We start from the raw sequence: 19438 nt of genomic DNA, 5'->3' as shown, positions 1-19438 counted from the left end.
GTAAAGTCAATGAAGAATGGAAAGAAGAGGCATCCTCTGCCCTGGAGTGTTTATATTGAAACTGGCACACACAGGATGAAAGGAGTGCCTCAAAGCATAGAAATCAATTAAGCGCAAGAGTGATATTAGCAAACGACTGAATTCATGGTAAAGCTGAAAGGACGGGCTCCAGGGAGGAAGGTTTGTAAGCAGTGCCAGAGACAGGAAAGGTGTTGAGGAGGGGAGCTTTGGGCCAGTTCCAGAGAGAAGGAGAGCTGGTCAGACCAGGCGACAGGGCGGAATGCGATGCTGGGTCAGTGCTGCTTTGCTGCTGGTCTCCTGCGCGCCTGGGACAGGGCCGCCTGGCTGGAGCTGTGTGAGCGGACCCAGGCCCGAGGCCAGCTGCTCCGAGAGGCCGCGATCAGCCTCCGAGTTCACAGAGATCTGTCGGAAGTCCTCATCCAGGTCCAGGTGTGAGCCCAAGGGAGGAAGGGGCTTCTTTCTGGAAGTGGATCCACCCCTGGTGCAGCACTCCACCCTCCATTCCTGATCCCCTTGGTCGTCTCCTCTGCTCAGGAGAAAGCCATAAGCCTCTCCAGTGACTTGGCCCAGGACCTGTGTGGGCTGGAGGTCCAACTGAGGAGACACGAGGGGCTGGAGCATGAAATTGTGTGCGCTGAGCGTGAGGTGAGCCCAGGTCTGGCTGCCACTCCCACACAGGCCTTTGCCAGCCCCCTCAGGCCTGCCTAAGTATTTCTCTAGATTTTCTACGCTCCCTCGGGGCCTCTCGTTGGGCCCATTGTACATGGCAGGGCATGGCCCAATGAGGGATCTGTGGGATGGACAGGCCCTTCAGCTTCTAGGAGGACATCACCCTCCCCCCCATGCCCTACCCTGCCCCAGCTGCAGGAACTGCTGGAGCCTGGAGACACAGTGCAGAAGCTGGCTCCCGGGCCTCGCGCCCATGCACTGCAGCAGCGTCAGCAGGCTCTGGTGCAGGCCTGGGAGGCCCTGAAGCTACGCATGGCACAGCGCAGGGCCCAGCTGCAGCAGGCATGCCTCCTGGCCCGCTTCCACACAGTGGTGAGGCCCCTTCCCCTTGAGCAGCACTTGTGTGTGTGTGTGTTTACACTGTACCATGCATGCATTGCACATGCACTTATGAGGCCCTGCAGCTCCTGAGAGACAAAAAGTGTGGAACATGAAGTGGAAGAGCATGGGCACATTTGGATGTCCGTCTGTCTGGTCAGAGAGCTGAGCACATGATGTGTAGTAGCACTGACTCCATAGGTTTGGGTCAACACCAGCCCAGGTGAGTAACAAGGCCATCAAGAGACAGGGGTCCCAGCCAGTAAAAATGGTCAAGAAAACCCATAACTAGAGCTATGTCAGAGGGAAACCTGCCCTCATGGAGCCTGTCTAGCTGAGGAGATGAGCCTAATACCCAAGAGCATCAGGTTGGGACGGTGGCCCTGGCATGGGATATCGTAGGAGTCCCCACATCCCAGTGCCTGGTAGACCAGAAAGCCCAAACTATGACACTGCAAAATGGTTTAAGTTCAGGGACCCAACTTTGCCTCTTTCTAGCCATGTGGGCTGGAGAAGGCTCTACCCCTAGTTTTTTAGTCCATTTGTGAGGACCTAGAGTTTACAAAACTTACACACACGGTGCCATTTACCCTTCTTCATATGTGAAATAAGATGTTTGGACAAAGATCCAGGCCCCTCCAGCTCTCACACTGTGTTTCTACACAAATCAACAGAAGATAGTTTGCATGAAATTGGATATCCGGAAGACAAGGCAAGCAGTGAGATGTCAAGGTACCAGGGAAGCCTTCATGAGGCAAGAAAGGCCTTGGCCCTTGAAGAATGGGGGAGCTTGGAAGAGACAGAGGGAGGAGGAGAAGCTTCTAAAGCAGGAGGGGCAGCAAAATCGGGGTGGAGATGAGCCTGCAGGCAACGAGGAGGTTAGGATGGTACATGGGGAAGTTAGTGGACCTGGGAGGATCGGGTTGGATGACGATGGAGGAACCAGCTGACAAAGGGCCCCCTAAGCCTCACCTGAGTCTGTCACCCAGGACAGCTTGGGCCACTTCCATGTGTGAGGAGATCCAGGCGGGCGGTAGTTGTGCCTCGGTGCCTGATTCTCTGCCACCCAGCCCAGCTCTCACCCAGCTCTCTCCCTCCATCTCCCTGGAATCCAGGTGCAGGACTATATGTCCTGGGCGGCCCGTGTGTGGCAGGAGCTACAGGTAGAGGAGGGCTCCCAGGAGGCAAGCAGTGGCCCAATGAAGTTCAATGCCCACCAACAGCTTCGGGCAGAGCTGGAGGCCCAGGAGGAGCTACACCAGCGGGCCGCCCAGTTGGGCCGGCAGGCGCTTCTGGCTGCAGGGACACCCGTCAAGGAGGTGGGTCCCTTGTGCTGCTGCCCACCCTGTAGCCCAGCCGGCCCCACTGTGTGCTGGCCTCGCCTCAGGCGCTTCACTCAGGGTCTGCCTCGCTCTCATCCATGCGACTCCCCTCAGTGCAGGCTCCCACATGTCTGTCCCCAGGTCCAGGAAGGGCTGCGAGCCCTGCAGGACAGGCCGGAGCAGGTGTTCCAGGCCTGGGAGTGGAAGCAAGAGAGGCTACAATCCATGCACCAGGAGCAGCTCTTCCTCAGAAAGTGTGGCCACCTAGAAGAGATCCTCATAGCCCAGGAGGCAGGTGCCCTCACCCCCATAACACACATCCCTGTGCTCCCTCTTCTCCTGGTTTCCCCTCTCCCTGACTCACCTCCTTCCTTCCCGGGGCTTTTTTTCCTGACGTAGAGTACAGACATCTGCACACCACCTCAGCAGGGACATCTGCAAACGGGGGTAAGGGAGCTGGCTGTCTGGACAGTCCCCGATGGCCTCTGTTTCTTTTCATGGGCTGATCCAGGTCTCCCTGAAAACCAGTGCCCTGGGGAACTCAGTGGAAGAGGTAGAACAGTTGATCTGGAAACATGAGACCTTTCAGAAGGTGCTGAGTGCCCAGGATAAGAAGGTAATGAGCTTGGGGAGTGCTGGACATCGTCAGAGTTGGTGAGAAGAGGGGAGGGAGTCTGGGAACTGTGGAGAGTCCTAAATGGGGGAAACAAGGTGCTCGGTGTGTACCCAGAGGCCATGTTGGGGTAACCTGGGGGCCAGGAGCGCCTGGTGGAGGCTGACTGAGTTAGATGTGTGGCTCGGGAAGAGGCTTTGGCTGGGGTGGGCCACGCTGCAGGGACAAGTCCGTCTGGCCCCATGTCATGCGGTCACTGGTTCTGGTTTGCTGGGAGGATCAGCCAGCTGTGAGTCAGCCCTCAGCACTGAGGCCTGAGGGAAAGGCTTCCCTGTGTGCTGGCCCTGCTGCGGACTCAGCAGCATGGCAGGAGAGCAGGCTGTGCCCCCGCCCCACAGGAGGCAACTCTGCGGGAACAGGCAGCGACGCTCCGGGGCCCCACGGTGCAGGACCTGCTCCACACAGTGCTGGCGCATCGGGCTCAAGTGAATAAACTGGCGGAGACGCGGAGGCCCCGAGACAGACCCTGCACACTTCCCTGCTGAGGGCTGGCTTCACCAGGGCTGTGACCCAGGTGCCTTCCATTTGGGCCACGTTTTACAGTTAACAGATGACATTCACCTTTGGGCTCATTCAGCTCTCACCACAACCCTGTAATGAGGACACTGAGGTTTGGAGAGTTAAACAGCTTTCCCAGAGGCCATGCTGAAGCCCAGACATTTGATTAGAAGACCCTGCATGCAGAGACCCTGCTGCTTCCTGAGCTCTCTCAGGGCTGTGTGGCAAAGAAAGGCAGGGGAGGGAGAGGGCAGTCCAGGGCCCGGGAGCAGGTGAGCCTCACCTCTGATGTGGGGTCCCACCCAAGGACCCCACCCAGCCCCTTCCTGTGGCTGGGGACCGCTGGTCATGGGTCACAGATCCATTGGTTCTCATTTCCCAGGCTCTGCCCAGCCCTGACCTTGGGGTCAGCAGTCAGCTACCTGGACGCCGCTGAGGCGAGGCAGGCGGGACATCTCTGTGGACTGAGGTCGTATCAGCATCATGGGATTCATGTCCCCAACCCCACCAGGTTGAGGACTGGATCCAGGAACGGGCCCAGCTGTTCAGAGAGCCACTGCCTCCTGGAAAAGATAAGTTGAAGCACCTGCAGAAGCACCGGGCCTTCAAGGCGGAGGTCCAGGCCCATGAAGATGTTATTATCACTGTCACCAAGGTGATGACCAGGACCTCAGCCCCATCTCTGCCCCAAAAGTGGATTCCAGGATGGCCAAGGGGACAGGTCTTAGGCAGTGGGGGTGAGGGCTGTGATGGTGGAAAAGCAGGAGAAAGGGTGACGGGCAAGTTTCCCTGGTGTTCCCTCCCTCCCCAGGCACAGAGCCACCCCAGGGCGGAAGAGGTCTCCCAGAGACTGCGGGCACTGCAGGAGCACTGGGAGAAGCTGAGGCAGGCAGTGGCCCTCCAGGGCCAGGACCTGGAGGACATGCAGAACTTCCTGGAGTTCCTGCAGAGAGTGAACATTGCAGAGGCTTGGAGCCAGGACATGGTGAGGCCGAGATGGACAGGGCAGAGCTGGGGGTGGGGCTTTGTTGCTGACGGATGGGGTGGGGGGAGCCCCAGCCCTGCAGCCTCCTAGTTCCCTGACAGAAGGAGCCCCAGCAGAAGGTTTCCAAGGCGGCCACCCACCCTGACACTCCCCCAGCAGCTGGGTGCCCAGGGGCTGGGTGCACCAGGACTGGAGCTCAGAGTGCCGCCCTCCCAATCCTCAGCCTCCACAGGAGGTGATGGTGAACATTGGTGACCTGGGCCAGGACCTTGCGCACTGCCTGCAGCTCCCCAGACAGCTCCGGGAGTTCCGAGGAGTCTGGGCTGGGGTAAGGGGCTTCTGCTGAGGAGAGGTCAGCCAACACATCCCTCACTGGGAATTACAGCTCAGAGTGGTGACCCAGCCTGGGCTCTGGGGCCAGGTGGGGCTTCAAGTGTCAGCTCCATGCTTGCTACCTGCACGTGCTTAGGCAGGCTCCCTCGTCTCGCAAGCCTTAGTTTCTTCATCTTTAAAATGGGGATAACAGCTATCTCATAAGTAAGAGAGCATGCATGTGTGGTGGTGTTTACATAAATCTGTGCATGTGATAAAACTAAATAGCATTGAACCTCCCCACGACAAGCGCACCAGATGAGCGTGTGTAGAAACAGATGAACTCTGAATGAAATCTATCATCTAGTTAATAGTTAGACCAATGTCAATTTCCTGGTTTTCATATTGTACTGTAGATATGTAAGGTGTCACCATCGGGGGAAGCTGCGGACAGGTACATGGGACTTCACTGTACTACTTTTGCGAATTCTCATGCAGCTATAATTATTTCAAAATTTTTTTAAAAAGCATGCATGTGTGCCTGAATGTAGTGAATAATTAATAACCTTCCTTTAGCATCTCGGCATCTCTTTCTCACCTCCCCTCACACACACCCCCAAACATCTATTTCTCTTTTGTGGTATAGAGGAAAGGAATTGGACAGATATATTCACAATTAGGTGTTAGAGACCAATTGTGCTAACCTCATCCCTGTAATGTCAGTATGAGTAAAATCATATATATGATTTTGTAAAGGGCTGCAGAGCTCCCAGCTAAGATATTCTTTGCTAATGGTGGAATTTCACAGCTGCTGTACCAGATGTAGTAGAAAGAGCACTAGACTCAGGAGCTGGGCTCGAGTTCTGGCTCTGCTGCAAATTAGATTCTGAGCTCTGCTTCCGCTATAAAAGGAGAGAACCCCCTTCCCTGCCCTCCTCACCTTAGACAATTCATAGGGAAGTGCTTTGGAAATTTAAGTTCTTACAAATACAAGGTGATATTACTGCAATCCCGCCCACCAGTCAGGGACCCCTCTCCAGGTACCCGGAAGCCCCAGCCAGTGTGGAAGCAGTGGCAGCCTCAGCCTTGGGGTTCCTGGGGTGGGGACGATTAACCCCAGAAGGCCAAAGCTCACCATTTCATTCTACTTCTCACTTTGCTTTTCTTATCCCAAGAAGCTGCATTTTAACTTTAAAATCTCCTGTTAATCGGTGTGTACCCGCCCTCCTTCTCCTGCCTGGTCCTGACCCGGGGAGCATGTTTTTTTTCTAACCTTAGAGACAACTCCGGGGTTGCAGGCTCCTAGCGTATCCTGCTCACTGCACTCGGATGGGATGAGATCTGATGGCCATGGCCCTCACTCCACACACAAGCTGCTCCTCGTGCTCTCTGGGGCCCCAGCAGAGCCTCCAAGCGCTGAGTGTAGTACAAAGAAGGGGCGTGGAGCAGCTGGTGCCACTGCCCACACCCTGTACCCCCACAGGACGCGATGGATGATGCCAACATCAAGAGCATCAATGACTTGTCACTGCAGCTCAAGAAGCAGGACCCCAAGCACGTCAGGACCATCTGCCAGCGGCGGCACCAGCTGAGCAACTGTGTCGCTGGGTGTGGAGGTGGGCCCAGAGCCAGAACGGAGGGGGGGGCAGAGCGGGGCGGGGGGGCGCGGAGAGGGAGCTGAAGGGCGACCTCAGACTCAGTCTCACACCCCCTCTGTCAGGTGGCACAGTTTCCATGGCAATCTGCTCCGCTACCAGCAGCAGCTTGAAGGGGCCCTAGAGATACACACGTTGTCCCTGGAGCTGGATGGCGTCACTGAGCAGATTGGGGAGAAGGTGGGCACTGAAAGAGCAAACGCAGCGAGGGGGTGAGCGTTTCCCGCCCAGTCTCCCACATGTCCTGCTCCTCACCCGTCTCAGGGTGGGTACTGGAGGGGGGTCCTGCCAGGGGTCTGTCAGGGCTCTGCTAGGGGCTCTCGGGACCAACTATAGGCCATAGAAGCCCCATTGCAGACTTGGAGTCCGGCCCACCTGGACCCTGTCTCCCCCAGAAGCACCACGAGTCCAGAAGCCAGAGGCCGCCACCCCCAGTTTCCTCCGTTGTCCTTGAGCAAGCCCAGAGCCCACAGGAGGTTTGTCCCAGGATTGTGTCAGCCGCTGCAGAGAAACATGGGTTGAACGCTGGCAGAGGCTCAAGTGAAGCAGTTATAGGCAGAAGCCCCAGGGGAGCATTCTCACTCCTCTGGCTCCCACCTCAGCCAGGCCAGGCTGTCCTTGCTCAGTTCCCCCCAAAGGCATGAGAGTTGAATGAGACAGTGTATGTGGAAGCACCTCACAAACGGAGATCACTACCTCAGAGGAAACCGCCACCCCTAGGCCTTCTGGGAAACATCCTCCCTCGCAGAAGGAAGGGGCCTCTGTCAGGGCTGGCTCTCTGCTCTGGCCCCTCGGAGGACACCGGGAAGAGACTCACGCTGGGTGCTTGCTTTCCACACAGGAACACTGTGCCCAGTGACCCCTCTGCTGTGAGGGAGGAGCTAGAGAAAGGCCAAGTCATATCTCCCCCTTCCTCCCCAGGCTGCCCTGGTCCAGCCCCGGGACTGTGGGAAAGATCTGGAGAGCGTGCAGAGCTGCTGCAGAAACACAAGTTGGAGCAGGAAATGGGCCTCCTCCAGGCCCAGGTGGAGGTGTGTCGCTGGGTGTGGAGGTGGGCCCAGGCCCAGGGTACCACCTGTGGGGGACTCGGTGCAGGTATGCAGAGGACACGGAGGCTTTAGGACCTTGAGAGCCAGCCAGGTCCATTCAGCTGTCACTCCCACAGGCTGGGGAACTGCAGCTGGGGGTGCTCTCGCCTTTTCTTTGCCCTCTCGCTTACTATGACCCCAACTTTCACGTGGGTCTTTCTCCATCACCTGACTCTGCCTTTCTCCTCTTCCATCCCAACCCCTCAGCTGTCTCTCCACCTCTCCTCCTTCCCACCGGGCCTCTCCCTGCTGAAGGCCTCAGGCTCTGGGATCTAAGACCAGTCCTGTTACCAGGCCGAGCTGGACTCCCGAGCAGACACCATCAGCCTGGCCTGGAGCACAGGGCAGCGACTGCTTGCAGCAGGACACCTGTCCACCCCCGACATCAGCCAGGCCCTGGCTGGTTTTGACCAGGAGATGAACAGCCTGGAAAAGGCCTGGCAGGAGCACCAGCTCCAGCTCCAGCAGGCCTTGGAGCTAAAGGTCGGCAGCCTCCACCCTGCCCCAACCCGCTGGGGCCTGCACTAAACCCACCACCCCTGGTCAAAGCCAAAGCCAGAGAAGCTGCTGTACCAGGGCCCCTTCTTACCACCCACCACTCACCTCTCGCCACCCAGCTTGCCCACAAGTCTTGCCTGCTATGAACTCATCCTGTTGAGCCAGGTCCCAGGCCCCTGGTTTCCCCACTGGGCCACCAATAGGTTCACTCCACCTGCAGTGACTGGACCCTCTGCTCACTTCCTCCTGCCTTTTTCCTTCCCAACAGTTGTTTCTCAGCTCTGTGGAGCAGATGGAAAGTTGGCTCTGCAGCCAGGAAGCCTGCCCAGCCAGGGAGGGTCTGGGGGTAGGTACCCGGCAGGAATGAGGGAGGGTTTACAAGAGCAGCACTAGGGATCAAACCAGCCAGTGCTGCCTGAGCACCCCAGGCCAGGGGCATCTCCCCATCTCAACCATGTCAGTCACTGAGCAGCCACTCTCCCATCAACGTGAGCAGCTCTGGTGCACCTGGGGCTAGGCCCCACTGGGAATACCATGGAAGCTTAGTGGGTGGGTGTATGACCCTTGACCCATTCTTGCCTCCTTCCCCATACCCTTCTCACCTCTGCCCTCCTCACTTCCTTACACCCAGAGGTTTTCTTTTCCCACCACTGTCCCAACCCCTGTGGCAGGTGAGCCTGGCTCATGAGAGACCTCAGAGAATAGTAGGACTATCCGGTCCTGTGCTGAGGTAGCATTGCCGGGAGTGCGGGGGGAGGGGGCGGTTCCTGTTAGGTGAAAAGCTCTTCCTGCCCTGGAAATTCTGACGCTTAAACCTTACCCCCAATACCTTCCCTGGCTGAGAATCACAGCCCTAAAGCCAGATACAGCCTTGAAGGGTTAGAGGGGTGTGTTTGGGCAGAGCACTCACCATGAGGGTGAGTGTTTGCTAAGATGGCTCTAGGTGAGAAAGCAGATAGCTTGGGGAGGGAGGGGGAAGCCCTGCGGACAGTATCAACTTCCCTGCTCCCACCAGGACCCATTGGCCAACGTGCAGACCCTCCTGTGGAAGCACAAGGAGCTGGAGCAGGGCCTGGAGGCACAGGCAGAAAGATGAGCACCCTGGAGGCCACAGCCCATCGCCTGCAGCGGGGTGGACACCCCCAGGCCCAGAGTGCCCTGGGCCGGTGCCAGGCCATGCTCCTGAGCTACCTCCGGCTCTGGGCTGAGGGGAGCTGTGGGTGGGCTGGCGCGGGCATGGGGCATCTGGCTCTTCCCTTTCTGCCCTTCTGCCTCTTGACCCACGCTCACTAGCTTTTTCCACGGGCTGCAATCAGATGCCAGGGCCCCCGGCCGTGCAGTATGTCAGCCCTGCAATGAGTTGTTCCATTATGGACACCAGGCAGCACATGGTTATCCAGCTGACATAAGGAGGAGTTTTACAAAGAAATGTGTGCTGGGAAACTAAGCGAGAAAAGCCTAATGCAATGGCGGTACCAGCGCGCAGTGGTTAAGTATCGGGCCCCCAGAGCCAGACAGTCCTGAGTTCTTTGCTGCCCATTCATGGGGGGACTAGGGGCAGATTCCTCATGGAGTCTCGCGTCTACAATGAGGGGATAACAATACCTGCCTCTTAGGCCTGTGTGAGGACCAAAAAGGTAGCCTTAATGTGTTATAACGGTGCCTGGCACACAGGCAGGTTGACAGATTTTTTTATGCTCATTTAACTGAAGCCGGCACAGCTTACCAGGTTCCGCCTTTTTTTCCACATAACATCCCATCTGGTTCAGCTGCCTCATTCAGCTCCTCAGACTTTTACATGAGGGCAGATTTGACCAAACTGGATCCCAGACTGGAGGGGGTCTCCATCCTTCTGAGAGAGCCCACCAGGATCCCTGTGGCTCCTTGTGCTGCTGCCCTGGCAGGGGCAGAGCGAGCATCCTTTCCTCCTCCTTGCAGGTGGACCCCTACATTGGAACCCCAGGGGTCTTTGATTGACAGATGGCAAATGTCGGTTTGTGGGTCTCCTCCCCAATCACCTTAGGTGTTTCCTGGCAGGCCTGGATGACCCCCAGGACAATGGCACCCTGACCCCCTCCCCCTCCTGGGCTTCTGACATCCTCTGGGAGGTGTTTTTGTTCAATCAAGCCTCTCTGTATCTCCCCTGCCCCCCATACTCTTTGGCACCCCCAGGAGGGGGAGACAAAGCTTAACACATACCAGGGTGGGTACTTTGCTGACCAGTCATGTTCATGGACCCTGGGGTGGGTAAGGTCGGGGTGTATATTAGAACTTCTTTTCCTATTTATTGTATAGCTCTCGTTTCTAATTTTTCTTTTTAAGCATATGGCGATGTACTTAATCTATTGGTACAGCGGTACACACATATATAAATCAGTACATAGACACATGCATACACATTTACAAATACATATATATTTGAGTGGTGCCTGCTCAAAAAATTCTTACTAATAGCAGAGCATGATGAAAAAAGTGGTTTTGTGCTCGCTTTGGCAGCACATATACTAAAATTGGAAAAAAGTGGTTTAGACACTGTACTAGTTTGCTCCAGCTGCAATAAAAAAATACCACAGACTTGGTGGTTTAAACAACAGACAGTTCTCGCAGTTCTGGAGGCTGTAAATCTTCCATCAAACTGTTCGTGGGGTTAGTTTCCCCTGAGGCCCCTGTCGCTGGCTTAAAGATGGCTATCATGTCTCTGTCCTCACTATTTGTGTCTCTGTCCTAATCTCTTATAAGGACACCAGTCATATCATAACAGGGCCCACCCTAATGACTGCATTTTACCTTAATTACCTCTTTAAAGCCCCTGTTTCCAAATACAGTCACATCTGAGGTACTGGGGATTAGAACTTCAACATAAGAATCTGGGGTGTGGTGGGGGCGGGGAACAACATAATTCAGCCCATAACAGATACTAACAAAGAGGGGAAGTAGAATGTGTCTCTATTTCAAAGGAAAGCCCTGAATCACGGTATACTGATACCCAAGAAAGGCTTCCTAGGCTGGAAGGGCACCCACGCACACAGGTCCACCTGCACACACATCCCCGTAGCAGCTCCAGCTCCTGGTAGGTGGATCTGTGGGCCCATGAGACCCTCCTTCTGGCAGGAAAGAGGCACTCCTGGAGCGAGCCTGGGCCCGTCGTCTCCAGCTGGAAGGAGCTCCAGCAGCTGCAGACTTTCCTGCAAGATTCTTACGAGGTTCCCCCTGGTTGGAGTGGGGAGTGGTTGTGGTGGGTAGAAAGAGTTGCCCCAGAAAGAGGCCACCCTTCGTTGGAGCAGTCCAGAGATTAGGGGGGAAGGGAGAGCTCTAGGCAGCAGAGCCCGGTTCTCCCTATTTGCCCAGGTGGCCATGTGGCTCAGGGAGAAGAACCTGGTGGCCCTGGACGAGGGCTGGCGGGACCCAGCCATGCTGCAGTCACAGCAGCGGAAGCAGCAGACTCTCCAGGCTGAGCTGGACACAAATGTGCACGAACAACAAAGGCTGCAGATGGTGAGGGCTTGGGGGTATGGCTGGGGGACCACAGGAACGTCTGGCAGGCCAGGGCATGGGCAACCCCACAGAAGGCTGGCAGCAGCTCTGAACCATAGTAATGGATAGCCCACGTTCACTGAGCACTTTCTGGATGAGGCACCATGCTAAGCACCAAAGAGTAGTGAGAAATAGGAGCTTCCCCTGGGTTCCCTCTCCCAAAACGGCCCCTTTGCAACAACTTTAAAGACAGTGTTTTGACGTGGTGGTTTTTAAAACTATCTTGAAAAGATATTAAAGGATACTATCAGGGTACAGCCAACAGTCCTGTGCGTAAAGAAGTCAAAAGTGTAGCGCCTTTTAAATTTACCCTCTCTCACCTACAAAGCGCAGGCCCTGACCCCAGGCTGGCTCCCTTTGACATAAAGTGCCCTGCCAAGTATTTTAAATGTTTTTCTCATTTAAACCAAATAACCATTATTATTTCAATTAAATAGGTAAGGCTAATGAGTTCAGAGAGGTTAAGGAATTTGCCCAAGATCACACAGCCAGAACACAGAGACTACAGCTATGGATGGGGCTGGTGGTCGGAGCCCATACAAGTGCTTTGCACCAGCCGTTCATGTTGTGGCTGTAGGAGGGGCAGAGGCTACTGCAGGGAGGCCACCCAGCCTCGGAGACCATCCAGGAGTGGTTGCAGGAACTGAGAGAACTCTGGGACGAGCTCCAAGCCAACTGCCAGAGGAAGGCAGCCAGACTGCAGGAGGCCTACGAGGTAAGGCTGTGCAGCTACGGAGCAGGCTGGATGACGCTCCAGGCCTCTTCCCTTCATGCCCACCTTTGTTCTGCTCCAGACCCTGAGTCTGCGGAGGAATGTGGAGGAACTAGAGAGCCGGCTGGAGGCCATGGAGGGGGACCGGGACCAGCTTGGGCTGGAGGAGCTGCTAGGGGCTCAGGGAGAGCTGGAGGCAGCAATGGACAGGCAGGCCAGGCAGGCACAGGCCCTGCTGGGCCAGGCCCAGGCCTTTACACGGGAAGGCTATTGCCTCACCCAAGATATGGAAGAACGGGCCCAACGACTGCTTCAAAGGTAGATCTGCCCATACGTACCCTCCTTGCCCTCCTCCTTCCTGCCCCCCAGCTCATCTCTCAGGGCCTCCCCCTGCCCTCAGTGAGGGGCACACAGTGAACAATGTGTCACCCTCTGGTCCTAGTACTGATGACCACAGTCCCTACCTGACCTGGCCCCGCCCTCCACTGCTGCAGGTTGGAGAGCCAGTGGGAGCATCTGCAGGAGCACAGGGCAGCCCTGGAAGCCCACAGCTGCCTCCTGCAGTTCTTCAGGGACACTGATGAGGAGATGGCCTGGGTGCAGGAGAAACTGCCCCTGGTGGCCGCGCAGGAATATGGCCAGAGCCTGAGCGAGGTGCACCACCTGCAGGAGAAGCACCAGGTGGGGGCCCACCTGGGGAGGAGGAGCCTCAATCAGCCAAGGAAATGGCGCTGAGGCCCTCCTGGGAGCTCAGCCTCCCGGGGCTTTGGGGACACCCAGAATTCTTTGTTGGTCACAAGGACAGGGAACTTCTTGGGGGCACGTCTGTGGGACCCCACCAGGCTTGAGGCACAACTCTGGGGTCCCCCCAGTAGCCTCCTCAGTCCTTTCTTCCCCCCACTCCACAGAACCTGGAGAGTAAGCTGAGCAGCCGCGAGGCTCTGACCCGGGTGGTGGTGAGCTCAGGGCGCAGGCTGGTGCAGGCTGGGCACGTTGCTGCCTGTGACGTGGCTGCCCGGGTGCAGCCGCTGGAGAGCGCCATGGGCTGCCTGCGGGCAGAGGCTGTGCAGAGGCGGCAGGCTCAGGAGGCCCAGCAGTTCCTGCTGGAGGTCAGGGGGCTGGGATGGGCACAAGGACACCAGACTGTACCCAGGCCCAGAGGGTGACCCCCACGCGGGGTTCCCAGCTCTGTGTATCTTCTGTCACATCCACCGGGTGGCCGCTTGCCCTCAAGGTCTTCTGCATGTTTCCCAGAAAACAGACCCCTGGATTTGGTTTGGTTTTGCCATTTCTTCTAAACCAGTGGTTCTCAATGGATGCTTTATATCAGAATCACCTGAAACCTTTAAGAAATGCTGATGCTTAGGCTTCATTCTAGGCCAAATCAGAATCTTCCAGGGCAAGAGTCAGGCATAGGGCATTTTTAAAGCTCTCAGGTGATTCCCAAGTGTAGCCAGGTTGAGAACCACTGCTCTCAATCCTGAGGCATGAACCCTAAGCAGGGAGCAGTGGGAGGCATCACCCTAGGAAATCTGCCCTCTGTGTCACCCCAGCTCCTGGAGGCAGAATCCTGGCTGGCTGAACGTGGCTTTGTCCTGGACATTGAGGACATGGGCCAGAGTGCTGAGGCCACACAGGCCTTTCTGTGGCGTCTGGAGGCCATCAGGAGAGACCTGGAGGGGTTCAGCACGCGCATCGAGGGCCTTCAGCAGACGGCAGCCCTCCTCGAGAGGGAGCAGAACCCAGAAACGTGGGTTGGAGCCAGGCCCATCTAGGGAGCAGGGAGCGGCAATCACTACAGAGGTACATGAGGCTGGTCCCTCCTGGAGAGGAAGGTCTCCAGTCCTGTTGTCCTTCCTGCCACAACCCCAAGGTGCTGGCCGGGGCCCGGGCAGTGAGGGAGGAGCATTCAGGGCTGGGGCAGAGAGCAGAGCCAGAGGGCAAGGCCTGCGGAAGCAGCTGCAGCTCCACCAACTGGAGCAGGAGGGCCTGCTCCACCATGCCTGGCAGACCAGCAAGGTGGCCACTGCCGAGTCTCGGGACCACAGACAAGACCTGGAGGCTATCAGGGCGAGTCCCTCCTGAACGAACCTAGGGGAGATTGGCCTGAGGTTGAGCAAGGACAAACAAAGTGTGCGTCTGGGGAGGCAAGGGGGTAAGCAGAAGGGGAGTGAGGATCTCTGCGCTCTGGGAGGATCCTGCAATTCTAAAGCCCAGACTGAGGAATGTCGGGACTATCAGATATTGCCAAGCCCTTCGTGAGCTTCGAGAGTGACTGGATCCCAGTCCCAGAGTGACCCTCCCAGCCCTACACCCTTGCAGGTGCTGGAAGAAAAGTTTGATGCTTTCCGAGAGGAAGTCTAGAGCCTGGGGCAGGCGAAGGTGCAGGCTCTGAGGGAGCTGGCAGGCACCCTGGAACGGGCTGCACCCCGGTGCTATCCTCAGATTCAAGCCCAGAGGAGTCGCATCGAGGCCACTCGGGAGAGGCTGGACAGGGCAATCAAAGTTCACACTCAGGTAGGTGCCACACAGGAAGATTGGCCAAGGGATGAGGGCACCGGTGACTTTGTGTGGGCCAGAGACAAGCCGACCCTGTGGCTGGAGAGAGAGAGAGAGAGAAAGAGAGAGAGAGAGAGAGAGAGAGAGAGAGAGAGAGAGAGAGAGAGAGAGAGAGAGGAGGGAGGTGGCTGCCTCTAACTCCCAGCGTCAAGCAGAGGGAGCCTCAGTCTTCCACCTCCCGCCCTCTCCACCTGATTCCTCCTACTGCAGTTCACACCTACACCTCCGAGGAGAAACAGACAGCATGTCTGGCCAGTTTCTGACCCCTACCAAGCCCCCGTCAACACAGTCTTCAGCTTTATTAAGACACATGCCTGTTGATCTCTTCTCCTTAACCACACTCCCTGAAATGGGCACAGTCGCAGTGGCAATGACAGGCTCCTTCACTCGGCTCATTCACTCTTCTCATCCAGGTGCTCTCAGGGGATGTAGCTTCGGTGTTTCCTTAGCTCGCAGCCATAGCTGGTGGTTTCTCTAAAAGCAGCCCAGCTCCTCAAGCCCCTGACACAGCTGGGAAATGCCATCTCCGAGGGTCCAGGCTGGAGCAGCCTTCCTGAGCTGACCCTCTCCTCTCGGCCAGACGTCCCCCTGAAAACCAGCCTCCTCCTTCACAGGGACCTGTCCCCATTCGGTTCAGAGCCTCCACCTCTGTCTTTCTCATGCCCTGAAGACCCTCTCCTCACAGAATGCCTCCTGAGGCCCGACCATCTCAGTAACACCTCACGTTCAGGACATTTTCTGTGCCTGGTGGTCATGAACAAGTCACCAAGCCCCATGATCCTTCTTGTTTACAAGGAGATGGCCCGGGGGGCCATGTCCCGGGGAGAAAGGACCCTGCAAATGAGCTCAGCCCAGAGCAGGCCGTCCTTCCTCTCCCAGAACCTGGCCGCAGCCTGTGAGGTCCGTGGCTTTGAGCAGGTGGTTGCAGGAGGAGCTCCGGGGCTGGATACAGGAGAAGGCCAGCCTGATGGAGCGAGATACCTGTGAGCATAGCCTGTCATCAGCGCAGACCCTGCAGCAACAGCACAGGTGCCTGGAGGTGTGGGCCTGCACCCTGTGGGCTTCCTGTCTGAACCCCTCCCTGAAGGCAGTGGTAAGGGGACCCCAGAGGTGAGAGGCAGGGACCCTTCCAGCCCAGTGACTGCTTGCCCAGGTTGTGGAACAGAGCGGAGGGGGCCTGGGAGAGTCCGGGAAGCAGAGCGGGACTCCTCAGAGAGGCGGGGGCTCCCCAGACGAGCAGCATGCAGAGGGTTGCCAGAGAGTGAGGCCTGGTCGTGTGTCCTGGCGGCAGAGGGAGCTGACAGCTATAGAGAAGGAGGTGGCACGGGTGCGGACAGAGCCCTGCCGACTGGGCCAGCGACACCCTGTAGCTCAGGAGAGCCTCGCTCAGCAGCTGGCGGAGGTGCAGAAGGCCTGCACCAGCCTGGATGCAAAGGCCCAAGAGCGAGGCCGGCAGCTGGAGCAGGCTGCCCAGGGCCACACCTTCCTCGGACGCTGTCAAAAACTGCTGTTGGTGGCATCCTACCCCAGCTGTGCCCTGCAGGGTGGGGGTCACCCCAGCTCTTTGGGGAACTGGGCTCCACCTCCTGTGCAGCTCATGCCCTGCCCTTCCCCCCTCCCCAGCCGGCCCTAGGGGCCCCAACAGCATTGTCCTCTCCCTGCCCCACAGAGCATGGGCTCAGGGGAAGCAGGCACTGGCATCCTCAGAGGAGCTGGCTGGGGACGTGGCAGGGGCTGAGCGGCTCCTAGAGCAGCGTGAGGAGCTAGGGCAAGAAATCAAGGAGCACTGCCGTCAAGCCCAGCATGTAAGGCAGGAGGGGCAGCAGCTGGTGGACAATGGCAACTTCATGTCCCTGGAGGTACATGGGCCTGGCGTTGAGCTGGGCACAGAGCCCAGTTACCCAAAGCCTCAGGAACCCTAGCAGGACTGAAACCAGTGGGAGAGGAAGGCCAGACTAGGGGCAGAGAGAGGGGGACAGAGAAGAGGAGGGTCCAGGCCTCAGCCTTCCCTCAACACTTCTTCTGGGCACTCCCAGCATCTGCCCAGCATCTCACCCACAGTGCCCACTCCCCACCACGTGACACAGTGTTTGCAGGAGCTGCAAGGCCGGCTACAGGTGCTGGAGGAAGCCTGGGCCCTGCGCTGGGAACACTGCAAGGAGAGCTGGGGCCTGCACATGCTGCGGCAGGGGCTAGACCAGGCCGAGGCCTGGCTGGCTTCCTGGGAGAGCCTCCTGCTGGACCCCAACTGCGGCGCGAGCCAAGGCCCTGCCCTCTTAGCAGCTATGGCCAAGGTCAGCTCCCGCTGCTCCTTCTCTCACTGCCCCCAGGCAGGGGTGCGGACTATAGGGGGCAGGCTGTCAACATCCCCAGCAGCTGGGCCTCCTGCTGCCTTGTTTCTCCCCAGCACTCGGTATCTGACGTGGAATTGCTGCTTCGCAGCCACTGGGACTTGGAAAAGCTGCTGGCAGCCCAGGAGGAGAAGTTTGTCCAACTGCAGTGGAAGGGGGGGGTGAGCAAGGTGGGGCGAGGGAACTCCAGGGATGGGGCCCCAGTGCTGGTGGTGGGAGCAGTCCCAGTCTCAGCCCGAGAGTCAGAGTCTCCCCAGGGCACTTTCCCTTTAGGAAAACTCCTTCTTTCCCTTGCCAGCTGCAGAATGTTCTCATCCACATATCCTGGTAGATGAGGCGCCACTGTGGGCTGGGATGAGAAGGAATTCTCTGGAGCTAAAGGGAAATGGGCTCACTCTTGGTGGAAAGGGTGTGGGGAGGAGAGACTGGGCATGGAGCGTCCCAGGGCCTGACCTGGCTCACCTCGTTCCCCTCCCCTAGATGGAACAGAAGCTGCTGCAGCAGGTGAAGGGGCTGAAACCTGGAAGAGTTGGCAGTGGGCTGACCTCCCTCCAGCACAGGCCCCTTGGAAGCTGGTGGCTTGGAGCACAGCTGGCTGAGACCAGAGACCTACAGTCAGGTGTCCCTGTCCATGCAGCGCATACCCTTGGGCACCACTGTCTCCCTGGAGCAGGCAGCCAGGCAGCAGGAGCCCAGTGGGGCCGTCAGGGTAAGGGCTGCTCCCTGCAGCCAGCGCTGAGCCTGGGAGCACCGGGCAAAAGATGAGCATCGTTGAGCACAGGGAAGAGTGGGTATCTAGACCCCTCCACAGGGGGCCCCATCGTGTATTTTCAGGATGTGAAGGGTCTTTGGAGCTTACGCAGCAGCTCCTGTTTGGGGGGAGGCAGGTGAGTGCCAGGAGATTCCTTCACTAGGCAACTCCCCTCCACAGAAGCACTTACGGGGCTCAGAAGGACTATCGGGGCCTGGTCCCCTGGCACTGTGGACTCCCCCCAGGGCAGTTTCTTCTTGGGGCCACTTCATAGCTTTTGCCCCCACCCAGGTGGTTTCCCAGCAGGTCACTCTCTGGCTCCCTGGGCCTGGAGCAGCTGGGGCAGCCTCTCTGCTTTCTCTCCACAGCCCAGCTCAAGTCCCTGCGATGGCTGCTCTGGGACCTTAGGGGACAGCTCCCTGAGACTGTTCCGGGATGAAAGGACAGCAGCGGAGGTACCAGGCAGTGGGAATGGGGGCGGGGGGCAGAAGACAGAGAGGGCCCACTGAGAAAAGCTGAGATGGCCCTGGTGACCCCTGCCTGTCATCTCTTCTCAGCACATGGCTTTCACATCCACCCTGGCCCTTGGGGGAGCCCAGTATGAGAGGCCAAGGGACTGCCGTGACAGAAAACACACTTTCTCCTCAAGGTAAGGACTGAGTGGGGACACGCTGGCTCAGCAGGCATGGCCTCCCCAGAGCAGCCCAGGGGCTAAAGGCAGGGGTCCCTGCACGAAAGGTGGAGAGTTTCACCCATGGCTGCCTGGGTGGCAGGCTGAGCAGCAGAGCAGAGATGCTGTTTGCAGCACCGTCTGATGGGCAGAGGGAGAGCTGTCATCCAGCCCTGAGCAGGGAAGCAGGAAGGCTCTAGGGGAACCCTGGGGAGGTAGGGTGGGGGCAGGCTCCCTGGGCCTCGCCTCAAGCTGCTGATGTTCTATGCAGCCTGGGAAGTTTCACATCTAGCACTTGTATAGCCTGCGAGGTAAGTGGGACTTACTGTCTTTTCACAAAGAATTTAAGGCCCAGAGAGGGTAAGCAACTTGCAAAAGATTACACAGCTAATTAGTAGCAGAGGTGGGGCCAGGCTTGCTCCCCTGGCTGCCACCGGGTCCTGTTCCACCCTCTTTGGAGACTGCCGCTCTGACTCCTCTACACCCTCCAGGGCCCCTGGGGGCTTCCCCAGGCACTGCTGTGTCTGATCCTGGGGCCTTCTCCATCCTTCAGATCCTCACACACCCTAAACGCACCCCCCTAGGGGTATCATGTGGACAGGGGCCAAGCCAGCTCTACTACCAGGAAGGACACAGAGAAAGCACCCCCTCGGATCCCCCACATGGGCAGTGAGTATTCAGGGCCTGTCCGGAGGCTGCTGGGCTCTATTGGGAGGCCCTTCCTGCGCCTCCCATTCTCTCTGGTTTCCTGGCTCCATTCCT

At 57.7% G+C, this 19438-nt stretch overlaps 1 protein-coding gene across 1 annotated transcript in view; it reads left to right on the top strand.

Annotated features, from left to right (window-relative positions):
• The window catches only part of SPTBN5 (spectrin beta, non-erythrocytic 5), a gene marked incomplete at both ends in the record, with an annotated part of 37473 nt that extends 18269 nt beyond the window's left edge, over positions 1 to 19204 (top strand). Inside the window, 40 exon segments of the mRNA XM_081048959.1 lie at positions 336 to 450; positions 556 to 666; positions 883 to 1062; positions 2184 to 2387; positions 2532 to 2681; positions 2902 to 3006; positions 3527 to 3577; positions 4073 to 4216; positions 4373 to 4546; positions 4779 to 4874; positions 6351 to 6466; positions 6579 to 6693; positions 7435 to 7483; positions 7486 to 7544; positions 7896 to 8084; positions 8368 to 8445; positions 9115 to 9184; positions 9187 to 9319; positions 11211 to 11259; positions 11261 to 11302; positions 11448 to 11594; positions 12211 to 12348; positions 12428 to 12663; positions 12840 to 13026; positions 13254 to 13454; positions 13899 to 14095; positions 14212 to 14276; positions 14279 to 14415; positions 14668 to 14706; positions 14710 to 14862; positions 15797 to 15943; positions 16196 to 16413; positions 16574 to 16763; positions 16983 to 17159; positions 17312 to 17416; positions 17736 to 17759; positions 17893 to 17964; positions 18375 to 18461; positions 18564 to 18655; positions 19168 to 19204. Coding sequence (XP_080905085.1) covers positions 336 to 450; positions 556 to 666; positions 883 to 1062; positions 2184 to 2387; positions 2532 to 2681; positions 2902 to 3006; positions 3527 to 3577; positions 4073 to 4216; positions 4373 to 4546; positions 4779 to 4874; positions 6351 to 6466; positions 6579 to 6693; positions 7435 to 7483; positions 7486 to 7544; positions 7896 to 8084; positions 8368 to 8445; positions 9115 to 9184; positions 9187 to 9319; positions 11211 to 11259; positions 11261 to 11302; positions 11448 to 11594; positions 12211 to 12348; positions 12428 to 12663; positions 12840 to 13026; positions 13254 to 13454; positions 13899 to 14095; positions 14212 to 14276; positions 14279 to 14415; positions 14668 to 14706; positions 14710 to 14862; positions 15797 to 15943; positions 16196 to 16413; positions 16574 to 16763; positions 16983 to 17159; positions 17312 to 17416; positions 17736 to 17759; positions 17893 to 17964; positions 18375 to 18461; positions 18564 to 18655; positions 19168 to 19204 — 4879 coding nt within the window.
• Between the last annotated feature and the right edge of the window lie 234 nt (positions 19205 to 19438).

The sequence above is a fragment of the Rhinolophus hipposideros genome (assembly GCF_964194185.1).
Source record: "Rhinolophus hipposideros genome assembly, chromosome: 5".
NCBI classification, from domain to species: Eukaryota; Metazoa; Chordata; class Mammalia; order Chiroptera; family Rhinolophidae; genus Rhinolophus; species Rhinolophus hipposideros.
Note: the sequence above shows the minus strand (reverse complement) of the source record. Positions and strands in the feature narration are given on the sequence as shown.